The following is a 16,612-nucleotide window of genomic DNA, read 5'->3' as shown; positions in this document are numbered from 1 at the left end:
TCAATGTTGTGCCAGCAACTTTGGTGGCTGGCCCCTTCCTTGTTTCTTATAATTTTTTTTCTTTTTGTGCTTTCTCCCCAAAAAGCCTCTTGCTGACTTTCTGTTCTAAGGCATCCCTAGAGAGTTGACCTCTAATTTTTCTTCATTCAAGGTTTTCTCACATTTTTAGACTTAGCTTTTTGGCTACCTTCCCTTTTTTCATTTTTCCAGAATGAGCCGATTCCATCCCTGCCAGGTTGAAAGTTCTCCTAGCTTCTTTCCTTCATGGTTCTTCTTTTTGGGTTCCCCAAGGTGCTGACCCTTTGTTCATGAATTGCTAATCTCCAAGCTTTCTGATTCCTTTCTGCATCATTGGGTGGCTTATAAGGATGTATCTGCCCTTTATTTTTTGTGTTTCTTGGCACTTCTTTTGAGATGTCTTAATCTCATCCTGCCTTTGCTGCACGTCCTGAAGACCTCAAGCTCTTGGCAGTCCCTAGGTATCCTGGCTCAGTTCTTATCACTGAATTCCCTATTGATCTTCTGATCTTGGCAGGTTGAGCTTTCTTCTTTCTTCCCTTCGTTTCATGGGTCTTAAGGCCTATGCCTTCACGAGTCTTGAGCTTTAAATCTTTTTTAATGGACTTGGGCCTATCATCCTTTTTTTGTGTGGTGAGCTCAGTCCTTTTATTATTACTTTCCATAGAGTGCACTGTGCTATTTGGGACTTGGTGTTATAACTTTTTAGACCTCAACAAATTATAATTAATATGTTTATAGTTTTTTTATATTGTAAATAGTCTACTATCAAAATGAAATTTTTTTTTTCCAAAATTTTAAAATTATATTTTTTTGTTAATGAAGTTATGCCATGTATCTTCTTTTTTTAATTCATGTAGTATGTTTGTAAAGTATTAAATTTTTTTTTAATACTTATTAAATCAAGGTTACTAATTTTTACAATTTTTTTTTATCTAATATTAATTAAATCTAACATCATCATGGTTGAACTCTAATTTGACCTCAAAACTTTGAACCTTTTTATTTTACAGACCTTTCAACAATTTATTTTCTTAAATCTTGCTCCTATATTAACATTTACAACAAATAAAATTACCAAGAATAATATACTATTAATAGGAAACTAACCAAAATGTTGCCCCTTAGCTCTAATTTAAAATTTTAATATATATATATATATATATGAGATGGGTTCAAGTTACACATAATGTAACTCTTATAGAGTTACACTATTTTTGTACCGTAAATTTCTAATAGATCCAATGGTGGGAAAAATAGCATTAAATGATTATTTTGTTTCTCTTCCTTATTTATGACAAATTAATTCTATCATTTTTTTCTCTCTCTTTCTTACCCAATATAAAACAAAATTCTCTTCTTCTTTCTCTCAGCTATTTTATCTCTCTTGCTTACCCAATAAAAAACAAAATTCTTTGCTTCTTTCTCTCACTGTGATCTGAGTAGAGGAAGAAAAGATAAAACAAAATGATTTTTTTTTTTTTTTTGTGAATTAAAAAAATTACCGAATTAAGAAGCTTGACCAAAGCTTTGCAAGAAAATAAATCCCATGAGGTCTTTTAAGCTTTAGTTTTGAGATATTTTTTCCCCCGTTTAGGAGACTTGGTTAATTGTTTTTGAAGTAGAAATATAAGTATGATTTTTGAGTTATGTTTTGTATGAGGCTTTGCTTTGTCTTTGTGGGTGACACCTCTATCCATAAAGTTTTCTATCTTTTTTTTAAGAGAGTATGTGAATTAAGGGATTAGGAAAATCTCTTATAGAGTTACACTATTTTTGTACCGTAAATTTCTAATAGATCCAATGGTGGGAAAAATAGCATTAAATGATTATTTTGTTTCTCTTCCTTATTTATGACAAATTAATTCTATCATTTTTTTCTCTCTCTTTCTTACCCAATATAAAACAAAATTCTCTTCTTCTTTCTCTCAGCTATTTTATCTCTCTTGCTTACCCAATAAAAAAAAAAATTTTCTTTGCTTCTTTCTCTCACCGTGATCTGATTAGAGGAAGAAAAGATAAAACAAAATGAATTTTTTTTTTTGTGAATTAAAAAAATTACCGAATTAAGAAGCTTGACCAAAGCTTTGCAAGAAAATAAATCCCATGAGGTCTTTTAAGCTTTAGTTTTGAGATATTTTTTCCCCCGTTTAGGAGACTTGGTTAATTGTTTTTGAAGTAGAAATATAAGTATGATTTTTGAGTTATGTTTTGTATGAGGCTTTGCTTTGTCTTTGTGGGTGACACCTCTATCCATAAAGTTTTCTATCTTTTTTTTAAGAGAGTATGTGAATTAAGGGATTAGGAAAATTGAAAACCCCAAAACCATTTGAAACACAAAACAAGTCTAACAAAAAAGAAGAAACGTTGTCTAACAACAACAATTTTAGGAAGAGAGAGACACCATTAAACAAAATCCAATGAGAGAGAGAGAGAGAGAGAGAGAGAGAGAGGTTCAAGTTACATCTGGTGTAACTCTAAAGAGTTATACATTTTTTAAATTATTGGATTTAAATAGATTTAATGGTAAAAAAAAGACCCTTATTAATACTAATATTCTAATTGATCTCATTTATCATCCCTTATTTAATATATTCCATACTTATTTCTAAACCCATTTTTTTTGTGCCATTATGAATGTAGAAAGAACTAAAGTAATGGTTATTATTGTGATTTTATTTTTACTTTCATTGTTTAATGTGTTCTCCTTGAATCCCCAATAATCGCCATAGAAAGATGGCCCTTGAATTTTTTTCAAAGAACTTAACATTAGCTTATAAAAATAAAAAAAAAAACTATTAATCACATCAAAGTTATTACAGTCTCCAAATTAAAATTTTGCTATACACCAGGTGAGATTAAAGCATAGTTGAGATTAAAGAGTAGTTGAATTTAATTTACATATAAAAAAAAAAAAAAAAAAACATTTATTGCTACACCTGATGAGTTCAAGTTACACCTGGTAGAGTTACACATTTTTTAAACCATTGAATTTAAGTAGATCTAACGAACAAAAAAAGACCCTCATTAATGCTAATATTCTAATTGATCTCATTTATTATCCCTTATTTAATACATTCCAACCTATCTTAAACCAAAAAAAAAAAAAGGTCTACGTCTCTCTCTCTCTCTCTCTCCTCCATAANTTAGAATATTAGCATTAATGATGGTCTTTTTTTGATCGTTAGATCTACTTAAATTCAATGGTTTAAAAAATGTGTAACTCTCACCAGGTGTAACTTGAACTCATCAGGTGTAGCAATAAATGAGAATTAAAATTAAAATAAAACACAATAAAAATTTTGAATTAAATCATTGAGTTATTTTGCTCTATTGAAATAATCTAACAATTTTATTGAGTTGAAAAAAAAAAAAAAAAAAAACACACACATGACCATATCATACATCGAATTCTTTGGCTAATTTTGATTGATCATTATTGTAAATGATTAGTATTCTTTTTCTTTTTTCTCTTTGTTGGCTACTATAAACAAAGACCTACTTGTGATGACAAAGATTAGTATTAAAAAAATCAATAACTTTAAATTTGAAAAAGAATATATTTTGGTTATTCCTTCAAGTACATGGCATGACTACATAAAAAAAAAAAAGAATTTTAAAATTTTGAAAACTAATATTTTATTTTGAAAGTAGACTAATTATTTAAAAAAAAAAAACAAAGTTTGACTACAAACTTAGTTGTAGCTTAAGGTTACAATTTCACTCAATATCTTTTTATAGGATGTGAATTTTGACAAATCCAACGTTGGATTACATTTTCTTGTTATATCCTCTATACTTGCAAAATTTCCAGAAGATCCAAGATCAATAGCTATGTTATCAATCAATTGTTTAAATTGCAAGTTTTTGTAGTTTGAAATTATGCATGAAGAACAAGTTTATGGATCATATAGTAAAGAATATCTGATTGGTACAAAATTTGACATGTGTATTAAAAGCATAAAGAATATGCAATCCAACGGTTATATTTTCAAAATATGTAACAATGTTAATGTTTTTAAAGGAAGTTGTAGCCTTAGGCTTCAATTAAGTTTATAACTAAACTTTATAATAATAAAAAATTATAAATATATTATAATTATAATAAAAATTATTTTTTAAAATTTTATTGAGTTATGCTAATTGACACTTTTGATGTCTCTAAAAACGATGTTCAAAGTTGGAAAGCTTGAAATATCTACTAGTTTTAGATTAAATGGAATTAGTTTCCATTTATAATTAACATGTTGTGTGGAGATCTAACTCTTCCATTAAGGGTTTTGATCCCTAGTGGCTAACGTTTATCTTTCTTCCTTTTTCTTGAATTTTTGTTGTTTAGGGTAAAAGAATTTCAGCAACACTATTACCGAAATTGATCAAACTTGTCAATTCCCCTCTCTTCCTTTTTCGACTTGTCAGTTTCTTTTTCTTTCTTTTTCATGTATTTTGGCAATACCAAGTTGGTGTTGGTATTACCAACACCGAATTTTATAAACTTTGTACAATACACATATATAATGAACATGGCAGAAGAAAATATGAGCAAGATTGCATTACAATGAATAAAATCAAACATACATATATCAGACAAGAAAGAAAAGAATAAACAAAGAGTGAGAGTAACCTACTTGCATGAATGTACCCTTCAGTGAAAGAATATTTTAGAAATCAAAGAAGTTTAACCTCTTTGAGATCTAAAATATGTTCACTTACAGAAAAAAAATTCTTAAAGCCAGGGCTTCTAGAACGTCTTTAACGTAAAGGGAGCAAAGAAGTTAGAAAAAGAAGGCCCCTGATTTTTTTATGTTTTTCCCCTATTTATAGAGGTTGGATGCTTGAAAAATAAGCTGAATGGGATTAGATATGAATTGGATTGCGTCCTTAACTTCAAAAATTTGAAATAGATGTGTTCTAGCTTAATCAAAGGATTTCCAGGCTAGGCCTCGAAGTTGGGCCAATCAGCGCTCCAAGAGTGCTGATTAGCCCTCTCATGTGCTAGGCCTCACTTCTAATTTTGGTTTCATTTGGACTATTTTTAGGGATTTTTTGAGTCGGGAATTGCACTAGACGTGTTTTTAATTCGTATTCTAAAGTAATTCCTTTTATTTTGATAATCATGTGTTTAAAACAATAATTATCCGATAGATAAATATTCTAAAGAGACTTAATTATCAACATTCCCTTTTTATCTGATTATCCATTTTATTCCAAGCAAGTAGACTTATTTCTAACAAAAACCTATAACCAATCACAAAATTATTTAATTGATTTTAATTGTTTAACCAATTAAAATTAATTTCAATTAATCACACATGATCAGTTCCACCCAAACAAAATGCATGTAGACTGTAAAAACTTGATCTTATGATATCTTTCAATCCAACGGTCGATTTGGGAATTAGTCATACTATCACGACTGTTAGAATCTTAAGATCATTTTATGATATGCAATGGATGATTTAATGCATGTAATGCAAATATGATTTTTGGGTATATGAAAATTCACTTTAGCCATCTTCCAAGATTAAATTATGGATGCAAAATCAAGTGTCTACAAATAAAAATTTTAACAATACTTAACCAAAAGACTTCATGATGATGTCATAATTAATTAAATTTATAATTTATATAAAATCAAAGTCTTTGTCTTTTTGATGGCTTCTTCTAATCTTGAGACATAAATTCTTGAAATACTATATTTTTTCACATCATTATTCTAATATATATTTTTTAATTGAGTTTGGTTTCTAAAATAATTTTTAATAAACATCCTATATTTCATACAGTAATACCCTTGATTAGCATATTGCTACAAATAAATAATTTTATATGCAAACAACATCATAATAAATGCCTAGTACCAACTACGATACTTATCAAAATATGTATTTGAAAAAAATAAAAAAATAAAGAGCAGACATATTTTGTTGAAAATTGCAGTGCATTGAGTTATATATATATATATATATATGGATGAGTTTAAGTTATACTTGGTGTAATTTTAAACAATATTGTATCACTCAATATTTTTTAATTGAATGTGAATTTTAATAAATCAACCATTGGATTACATTATCTTCATGCATTCTCCATGCTTGCAAAATTTGATGATAATTAAATATCAATAGTATAAATTCAAGTTTTTGTAGTTTAAAATAATAAATAAAATATGAGTTTATATATATATATATATGTATGTATAACGATGAGTTCAAGTTATACCTAGTGTAACGTTAAACAATGTTATATCACTAAATATTTTTTAATTGAAAGCGAATTTCAAAAAATCTACCGTTAGATTACATTATCTTCATGCATTTTTCATGCTTGCAAAATTTCAAGATGATTAAATATCAATATTCATGTTATCAATCAATTGTATAAATTTAAATTTTTGTAGTTTAAAATAATGAATAAAAGATAAGTTTAGGATCAAATGAAAATAACAATTGATTGACATGAATATTGGTACGCATTTGAGAACATATGATTCAATATTAGAATATTTTAAATATGAATTCAATAACAAGTTATTGGGTAGTATAACATACTTTGAGATACACCAAATGTAACTTGAACCCAGCCATATGTAGTATGTATGTGTGTATGATTGGAAGTTGCCTGGTGTAACTCTTGTAAATATACACATTTTTTACATTGTAGATTATAAGAAATCTAAGGGTTAAGAAAGCACTATTGTCTACATCATTTTGTCTAATTAAGAATATATTTTATCTCTCTTCGTCTTAAAATTCCTAACCATCTTAACGTAGAGAGAGAATTTCTTTTGCTTAGTTTTTGTCCCCCCCCACCCCCCCCCCACCCCCACCCTCAATATATCCATAATTTTTTTTTTTTGCTCAGTTTCCTGTGGTTTTTTATTATTATTATTTTTTTTAAAGTCCAAGGTTAATAAAATAATTTGAAATGATCTATTCACAACATTGTTGTTTGGGAAATGATACTACACCTAAAATTTGATGGTAAAAAACATTTTTCCCCTTTTACATTCAATTGACCAAACATAATTTGTAAAATTAATATTAAAAATTTAGTGTACTAACTTGCCCTTTGCTTAAGGGCAAGTTTCTAAAAATTATCTTATTTCATAATTAAAATTTATTTTATTTTTTTAATTAAAGTGTATTTTAAAATATTAAATGTGATTTTTTTATATTTTTTTTTCAACAAGTTATAGAGAGATTTGTTGTTGCAAGTGATTTGGTAATTGATAAATTTTGCGTTTTTATTCTATATTGATCTGTAATTTTTTTCCTAACAATGGTTACATTTTTTTTTTTTATAAAGAGAATCTTATAAAAAATTTAGAATATTTAATTACTAATATTCATATATACACAAAAAGGAGCGAGGAGTATTAATTTTTTAAAATCCTATAAGAGGATAATGTTTTTTTCCTTGTAGATTTGGGATGAACAGTCATTCTCCCAAATAAGGAAAAAGAAGAATATTTTAAAAATATTCTTTCCATTATCTTAGATAAGGCTAAAGGAGGCGCCACGCGGGGTGGGGTAGTCAAAAAATAAAATAAAACTGCAAACTATAAGAATTAAAGAAATCAGCTATAGCCAATTCGGCCATGGCCTCACAGTCACAAATTCACCAGCTTCACTTCCTTCTTATCCCTTTAATGTCCCAAAGTCATCTCATCCCTTTCACTGAAATGGCCAAACTCTTCGCACACCATGGCGTAAAAGTTACCGTTGTCCTCACACCCCTTAATGCAGCTCGGTTCAACACAATCCTTGAACAAGCAAAAGCCTCAAACCTCAACATTGAATTTGTTTCACTTCGTTTTCCCGGCCAAGAAGCCGGATTGCCTGAAGGATGTGAAAACTTGGACACCCTCCCTTCTCCCCACTTATTACTACAATTTTTTGCAGCATGTAACATGCTACAAAAGCCGCTAGAAAAGTGGCTAGAAGAGTTAGAATCTTTGCCTAACTGCATTATTTCTGATATATGTCTTCCTTGGACCACAGAGATTGGCCTGAAGTTCAAGATTCCAAGGCTTGTCTTCCATACAACATCTTGCTTCTGTCTATTATGTTCTCACAACATATCTTGCTCTAACGTGCTCGAAGGAGTCACATCTGAATCCCAGAAATTTTTGGTGCCCAACATGCCAGATAGGATTGAATTCACTAAAGCCCAGCTACCTGAAGCAACGACAAAAAATTTGGATGAATTCACAAATTTTGTGAACCAATTTAAAGTGGCTGAGCTATCGGCACAAGGGATAGTGGTTAACACATTTGAAGAGTTAGAGGCAAGATACGTGGAAGAGTACCAGAAAGTGGTGAAGAACATTTGGTGCATAGGGCCGCTATCTTTATGTAACAAAGCGATATCTGATAAGTTTGAAAGAGGGAACAAGACTTCTATTGATGAGCGCAATTGCTTGAGATGGCTAGATTCAATGAAGCCCAACTCTGTCATTTATGTTTGCTTTGGAAGTCTTTGTGAAATGTTAGCATCACAATTAGTGGAGCTTGCTTTGGGCTTAGAATCATCCAACTATCCATTCATTTGGGTTATTAAAAGGGGAAATTACTCAGCAGAATTAGAAAAATGGTTAGTTGAAGAAAACTTTGAAGAGAAGACTAAAGGGAGAGGTCTTATAATTCGAGGATGGGCACCACAAGTTCAAATACTATCCCATTTAGCAATTGGAGGGTTCTTAACGCATTGTGGTTGGAATTCTACACTAGAAGGANTTAAGAAGCTTGACCAAAGCTTTGCAAGAAAATAAATCCCATGAGGTCTTTTAAGCTTTAGTTTTGAGATATTTTTTCCCCCGTTTAGGAGACTTGGTTAATTGTTTTTGAAGTAGAAATATAAGTATGATTTTTGAGTTATGTTTTGTATGAGGCTTTGCTTTGTCTTTGTGGGTGACACCTCTATCCATAAAGTTTTCTATCTTTTTTTTAAGAGAGTATGTGAATTAAGGGATTAGGAAAACTGAAAACCCCAAAACCATTTGAAACACAAAACAAGTCTAACAAAAAAGAAGAAATGTTGTCTAACAACAACAATTTTAGGAAGAGAGAGACACCATTAAACAAAATCCAATGAGAGAGAGAGAGAGAGAGAGAGAGAGAGAGAGAGAGAGAGATGTTCAAGTTACATCTGGTGTAACTCTAAAGAGTTACACATTTTTTAAACTATTGGATTTAAATAGATTCAACGGTAAAAAAAAAAAGACCCTTATTAATGCTAATATTCTAATTGATCTCATTTATCATCCCTTATTTGATATATTCCATACTTATTTCTAAACCCTTTTTTTTTTGTGCCATTATGAATGTAGAAAGAACTAAAGTAATGGTTGTTATTGTGATTTTATTTTTAGTTTCATTGTTTAATATGTTCTCCTTGAATCCCCAGTAATCGCCATAGAAAGATGGCCCTTGAATTTTTTTCAAAGAACTTAACATTAGCTTATAAAAAAAAAAAAAAAAAAAAAACTATTAATCACATCAAAGTTATTACAGTCTCCAAATTAAAATTTTGCTATACACCAGGTGAGATTAAAGCATAGTTGAGATTAAAGAGTAGTTGAGTTTAATTTACATATAAAAAAAAAAAAACAGCACGCAACCAGATGAGATTAAAACAACTAATACTTGTTTGTGGTGGGTTCTTGTTGAAAAAACAACCTTCATGATCATGAGACAAGATCTGGAGTGTTCATGTTGATGAGGCAATGAGCATGGTGGTTAGATTGGAATTAAGAGAAAGGCAATGGAATTGAGTTGGAGAAAAGCGATGGAGGAGAAAGAGAGAGCAGAGAAAAGCATGATTATGGAGGAGAGAGAGAGAGAGAGAGAGAGAGAGAGAGAGAGAGAGAGAGAGAGAGAAGTAGACTTTTTTTTTTTGGTTTAGAGATAGGTATGGAATGTATTAAATAAGGGATAATAAATGAGATCAATTAGAATATTAGCATTAATGATGGTCTTTTTTTGATCGTTAGATCTACTTAAATTCAATGGTTTAAAAAATGTGTAACTCTCACCAGGTGTAACTTGAACTCATCAGGTGTAGCAATAAATGAGAATTAAAATTAAAATAAAACACAATAAAAATTTTGAATTAAATCATTGAGTTATTTTGCTCTATTGAAATAATCTAACAATTTTATTGAGTTGAAAAAAAAAAAACACACACACACACACACATGACCATGTCATACATCGAATTCTTTGGCTAATTTGGATTGATCATTATTGTAAATGATTAGTATTCTTTTTCTTTTTTCTCTTTGTTGGCTACTATAAACAAAGAGCTACTTGTGATGACAAAAATTAGTATTAAAAAAATCAATAACTTTAAATTTGAAAAAGAAGATATTATGGTTATTCCTTCAAGTACATGGCATGACTACATAAACAAAAATAAGAATTTCAAAATTTTGAAAACTAATATTTTATTTTGAAAGTAGACTAATTATTTTAAAAAAAAAAAAAACAAAGTTTGACTACAAACTTAGTTGTAGCTTAAGGTTACAATTTCACTCAATATCTTTTTATAGGATGTGAATTTTGACAAATCCAACGTTGGATTACATTTTCTTGTTATATCCTCTATACTTGCAAAATTTCCAGAAGATCCAAGATCAATAGCTATGTTATCAATCAATTGTTTAAATTGCAAGTTTTTGTAGTTTGAAATTATGCATGAAGAACAAGTTTATGGATCATATAGTAAAGAATATCTGATTGGTACAAAATTTGACATGTGTATTAAAAGCATAAAGAATATGCAATCCAACGGTTATATTTTCAAAATATGTAACAATGTTAATGTTTTTAAAGGAAGTTGTAGCCTTAGGCTTCAATTAAGTTTATAACTAAACTTTATAATAATAAAAAATTATAAATATATTATAATTATAATAAAAATTATTTTTTAAAATTTTATTGAGTTATGCTAATTGACACTTTTGATGTCTCTAAAAACGATGTTCAAAGTTGGAAAGCTTGAAATATCTACTAGTTTTAGATTAAATGGAATTAGTTTCCATTTATAATTAACATGTTGTGTGGAGATCTAACTCTTCCATTAAGGGTTTTGATCCCTAGTGGCTAACGTTTATCTTTCTTCCTTTTTCTTGAATTTTTGTTGTTTAGGGTAAAAGAATTTCAGCAACACTATTACCGAAATTGATCAAACTTGTCAATTCCCCTCTCTTCCTTTTTCGACTTGTCAGTTTCTTTTTCTTTCTTTTTCATGTATTTTGGCAATACCAAGTTGGTGTTGGTATTACCAACACCGAATTTTATAAACTTTGTACAATACACATATATAAAGCTTATCAACTTTGTGAGAGACCAGGGAAAAATACTAGCTCCCAAATGGTGCTTTCAGAAATGGGGTGAGGCATTGGCACCTTTCCTTTTCAGGATTATGTGTGGAGTTGCCACTTATTTTTTGTTACCAAAAAAAAAATACACAAGGTACATATCGAATAATATAACCTCTTATTAATTTGAATTGAATTACAATTTGTAAGGGTCCCCTTTTGGACAGTGTCGCAGGCCTAAGTGGAAACAAGGACCCTGGGCCTTTTAGTTGTTGTTTAAAGGGACTGAGCTTGTTTACCGCAGCTAAGTGGGCTGTTAATAAACCAAATGGTGATTGATCTGTAATTTTTTTCCTAACAATGGTTACATTTTTTTTTTTTATAAAGAGAATCTTATAAAAAATTTAGAATATTTAATTACTAATATTCATATATACACAAAAAGGAGCGAGGAGTATTAATTTTTTAAAATCCTATAAGAGGATAATGTTTTTTTCCTTGTAGATTTGGGATGAATAGTCATTCTCCCAAATAAGGAAAAAGAAGAATATTTTAAAAATATTCTTCCCATTATCTTAGATAAGGCTAAAGGAGGCGCCACGCGGGGTGGGGTAGTCAAAAAATAAAATAAAACTGCAAACTATAAGAATTAAAGAAATCAGCTATAGCCAATTCGGCCATGGCCTCACAGTCACAAATTCACCAGCTTCACTTCCTTCTTATCCCTTTAATGTCCCAAAGTCATCTCATCCCTTTCACTGAAATGGCCAAACTCTTCGCACACCATGGCGTAAAAGTTACCGTTGTCCTCACACCCCTTAATGCAGCTCGGTTCAACACAATCCTTGAACAAGCAAAAGCCTCAAACCTCAACATTGAATTTGTTTCACTTCGTTTTCCCGGCCAAGAAGCCGGATTGCCTGAAGGATGTGAAAACTTGGACACCCTCCCTTCTCCCCACTTATTACTACAATTTTTTGCAGCATGTAACATGCTACAAAAGCCGCTAGAAAAGTGGCTAGAAGAGTTAGAATCTTTGCCTAACTGCATTATTTCTGATATATGTCTTCCTTGGACCACAGAGATTGGCCTGAAGTTCAAGATTCCAAGGCTTGTCTTCCATACAACATCTTGCTTCTGTCTATTATGTTCTCACAACATATCTTGCTCTAACGTGCTCGAAGGAGTCACATCTGAATCCCAGAAATTTTTGGTGCCCAACATGCCAGATAGGATTGAATTCACTAAAGCCCAGCTACCTGAAGCAACGACAAAAAATTTGGATGAATTCACAAATTTTGTGAACCAATTTAAAGTGGCTGAGCTATCGGCACAAGGGATAGTGGTTAACACATTTGAAGAGTTAGAGGCAAGATACGTGGAAGAGTACCAGAAAGTGGTGAAGAACATTTGGTGCATAGGGCCGCTATCTTTATGTAACAAAGCGATATCTGATAAGTTTGAAAGAGGGAACAAGACTTCTATTGATGAGCGCAATTGCTTGAGATGGCTAGATTCAATGAAGCCCAACTCTGTCATTTATGTTTGCTTTGGAAGTCTTTGTGAAATGTTAGCATCACAATTAGTGGAGCTTGCTTTGGGCTTAGAATCATCCAACTATCCATTCATTTGGGTTATTAAAAGGGGAAATTACTCAGCAGAATTAGAAAAATGGTTAGTTGAAGAAAACTTTGAAGAGAAGACTAAAGGGAGAGGTCTTATAATTCGAGGATGGGCACCACAAGTTCAAATACTATCCCATTTAGCAATTGGAGGGTTCTTAACGCATTGTGGTTGGAATTCTACACTAGAAGGAATAAGTGCTGGCGTGCCTATGATAACATGGCCTATGTTTGCCGAGCAGTTCTACAATGAGAAATTACTTGTCGAAGTGTTGAGGATTGGTGTAAGTGTAGGAGTTAAGGCTTCTGCGGACTATGGGGAAGAGAAGGATAGGGTGTTGGTGAGGAGTGAGGATGTGAAGAACGCAATAGAACAGTTGATGGGTAAAGGAGAAGAAGCAGAAGAGAAAAGAGAGAGAGCTAGAAAGCTTGGAGGAATTGCTAAGAAATCAGTTGAAGAAGGGGGATCTTCTTACTTGAATGTGAAGTTGTTGTTCCAACATATATCAGAGAACAAGTCAATCATCGGGTGATGTAGAACAAAGTTTTCTGTAATCTTTTTATAAGCTTGAGAATAAAAGTCAAGGCGGATTAACGCCTAAGTCAATAATTTTTATCCCTTAAATGCGGATGAACGCTTAACGTTGTTCTTTTCTCTAGGCATATTTTATTTGGCTAAGTTGACAATGGTATTGCTATAATGCTCTTCTAAATTCTATGATAATTTTTCAAATGTATGGTGAATTCTACATTTTTTCATTAAGTCATCAAGCTTTCTATTAAGCTAGAATGAAGCAAATAAAGCTGAGTTCTCACGTGTGCTTTCTTTCATTTCTTGAAATTGCATGTGATTTAAATTATTTATATTCTCAAATTTGTTAATTACTGCTTATGCGTAACTTTATTTTCCCTTCCTTTAAAAAAAAAAAAGAAAAGAAAAAAGACTCTATTTTCCGTTGTCCATGGAAAGATTAGTTTCCCTTCCAATTATATATATATATATATATTGGTTTTATGGTGGGTAGTTATAACTACCGCTAAACCCAAAAGCTAACAATTTTTTTAACATTAAATTTTTAGATAACTATGGTTGATCTTAGTGTTAAATTCTAACACGGTACTACTATCAACTATATACCTGTAGGGTCATGTTTTACAGTCCAAGCCCAAACTGTGTGGGATCTTGGCCCAATGAGGCTAGTATAATAAATTTGTAGAGAGTGAGTCAAAAAACTAGGTTCTAATGAATTGGACAACGGCTAATATGAATTTAGATAATGATCAAACAAAAACAAAGGGCACTGATCTGAATCAATTCACTGTCCGAGGAGGTAAATCTTCATATAAATCAACTAAATTGAATACAAGTATAATTTTGGTGACTACAGTGTTTTCTCCCAATTTTTCCCGATCCCCTCCTCTAGGAAAGTCCCTTACCTTATATAGCTCAATTTGGACCATCTTGATCATATACTTGTTGGTCATCTGGGCCTTTACTTGAGTATCTGTCCCATCAGACACCATTTTTGACTTTCTATGAGTTGTGGTAGCTAAGGCAGCACTGTTCAAGGGTCTTCTCCATATAAATGCGGCCAGAAAAGTAGTTGCAACACATTTAATGCGGTGGTAGCAGCTTTACCTTAGATATTTTTGGGTTCCCCTCCTTCTCGTATATTTATGATGTTTGTCCCTATCACAGGAGCCTCTTGGATGGTCACCCTAATTGTTGGAATACATATTTAAGCTGTATTTACCATATCTGAGGAGATATTCCTCCTCGGACCTCCTTCCTATTTGTATCTTGCTCATTAAATTCTAAGTCTAATCCATTCATTACCATCTGTTCCTTCTCGGACTACTTACACTCTTGGCCAAGGGCCAAAGCCCAATATATGATTTAGGCCCTTAATTCTACAATAGCCCTTTAAAACTTCGAGTTTTCCCTCTCATCCGAGGAGAAAGCTAGGGTTTTGAATTTTTTAGAGTTAACTCTACTCGATTCTCTGATTTACACGTGTAGGAGTACCATTTTATGAGCCCCATAATTGCCACTGACACTTCGAAGTCTACGAGGTGCCATTAATTACTCTAGACGGCGCCTTGTTCCCCAGATCTAACGGTGAGGTGCAAATCCAACGGCTAATCTTTCTTTTAGAATTTTGAGTGGGATAACTCCCACTCATTTTCACCTTCTATATAAAGCCTTGAGGGAAATCATTCTCCCTTTACTTTAAGAATTTTCAAGTTCTTCAGAGATTTCAAGCACTACAACTCACTAAACTCCCTACACTCTTGAGTTTCCCTAACTCTTTTCCTTAAGAAATTTCCAAAAGATTTTCCTAAAGGTTCAAGATTTAATACACTCACTTGCTTTTGTAGGCTTGCTTAGTGGGTTTGTCATGATTGCATAGAGTGGATTCTTGGGCAAGTGGGGGCCCTTAATGCTTATTCCTGACAAAAAGGGGGTCCCACTTTGGGAATAGGAATGCCAGTTTTGGAACTCGCGACTGATGCGGGATATTGCTCAGTAGGTGATCTCCCATAAGGCACTACCGAGATACATTAGAGACAGGCTTCGAGCAACACTAGACCTCGAGGGTGTAATAGTTCCCACGTTATCCGTGGGCCGAATAGTATGGGTCGGGCCAATGGTATGGCCCATATGCGATCCATGGCTCGTAGGCCCTCAGACAATGAGCTGGTGGATTCGTTTACTGTACATAAATAATGTGTTATTTATTTATTTATTTATTTTTTTGTTTTATCTAGCAGAGATATGATGGTAAATTTATACTAACAATATTTTATATTTTTCAACCAAACAAATAAGTTTTTCATCTTTTCATTTTGCCAGTCTCCTAGCCAAATACTTATGAGAGAAAACTAAATTTATTATATCATTATACTTTTCTATCTCTTCTCTATTTCCTATCCTCTTATTTTTTTTACTCATTTAATCAAATTGACCCTGGCCTTAACCAATCCTTTATACAATCTCAATCAATATCAATTTCTGATTAGAGCTAGATTTGTACTTGTAACCAACTCTCTAACATAATCAGATAGCCTTTGGAATTTTGAAATGGCACAAAATCTTATATCCCATTAGATAATGTTATTCTAGTAACGTTGTTTAAGTGTTGTGGAAATATATATAGATGAAAAAGTGTTTTGAAAATAAGTATTGTGATGTTTAAACAACAAAAACTGTTCTTTAAATAACACAACTAAATAAGCCTTAACCTCACTAATCACATGCTAATAAAAGTTACATACCTTCCATTAAAAAAAGAAAAAGAAAAAAAGTTACACACTTGATATTAAAGTTAAATCTACGACACCGTTTCGTGATACGCTTGGGCTGTATATTCTATTTTCTATGGTGACTGTCACACCATGCTGTAGTGTACTAGTTGCTGGGCTTACATGTCTGTCATGGGCCAGGGGATCACGTGGCCTTGGGAAAAGTGAGTGACCAAAAGAAAGTGGAGCATTTGGATTTTACGAACCGATCGGAATGGGATGCTAATGGAGGGGATCAGAATTACTGTTGGATTGAAGATTGAGTTGAGAGTATGCGGTTGACTGTTCAACAAAAAAAGTACGTGGCTACCATTCCTATCCTATGTGAATGTTTGGGCCAAGCACG

General features: G+C 31.8%; 2 protein-coding genes across 2 annotated transcripts; both read left to right on the top strand.

The window, feature by feature from the left end:
* Positions 1–7,580: 7,580 nt before the first annotated feature.
* Positions 7,581–8,791, top strand: LOC136066885 (UDP-glycosyltransferase 73C3-like). Its single transcript, XM_065771901.1, has one exon. The coding sequence runs from the start codon at positions 7,619–7,621 to the stop codon at positions 8,789–8,791; it is 1,173 nt and encodes a 390-aa protein (XP_065627973.1). The 5' UTR covers positions 7,581–7,618.
* Positions 8,792–11,982: 3,191 nt separating this feature from the next.
* On the top strand, positions 11,983–13,598 carry LOC111998643 (UDP-glycosyltransferase 73C11-like). The gene has a single exon (XM_024030734.2). The coding sequence runs from the start codon at positions 12,021–12,023 to the stop codon at positions 13,494–13,496; it is 1,476 nt and encodes a 491-aa protein (XP_023886502.2). The 5' UTR covers positions 11,983–12,020; the 3' UTR covers positions 13,497–13,598.
* The last annotated feature ends 3,014 nt before the right edge of the window (positions 13,599–16,612 follow it).

The sequence above is a fragment of the Quercus suber genome, unplaced genomic scaffold, assembly GCF_002906115.3.
Source record: "Quercus suber isolate HL8 unplaced genomic scaffold, Cork oak 2.0 scaffold_50, whole genome shotgun sequence".
In the NCBI taxonomy this organism is placed as follows: Eukaryota; Viridiplantae; Streptophyta; class Magnoliopsida; order Fagales; family Fagaceae; genus Quercus; species Quercus suber.
The sequence above is the reverse complement of the archived record's forward strand: the minus strand, read 5'-3'. Positions and strand labels throughout refer to the sequence as shown.

What these genes read in the sequence shown, in the direction of transcription:
- LOC111998643 (XM_024030734.2), top strand. Translation starts at nt 12,021, where the DNA reads ATGGCCTCACAGTCACAAATTCACCAGCTTCACTTCCTTCTTATCCCT.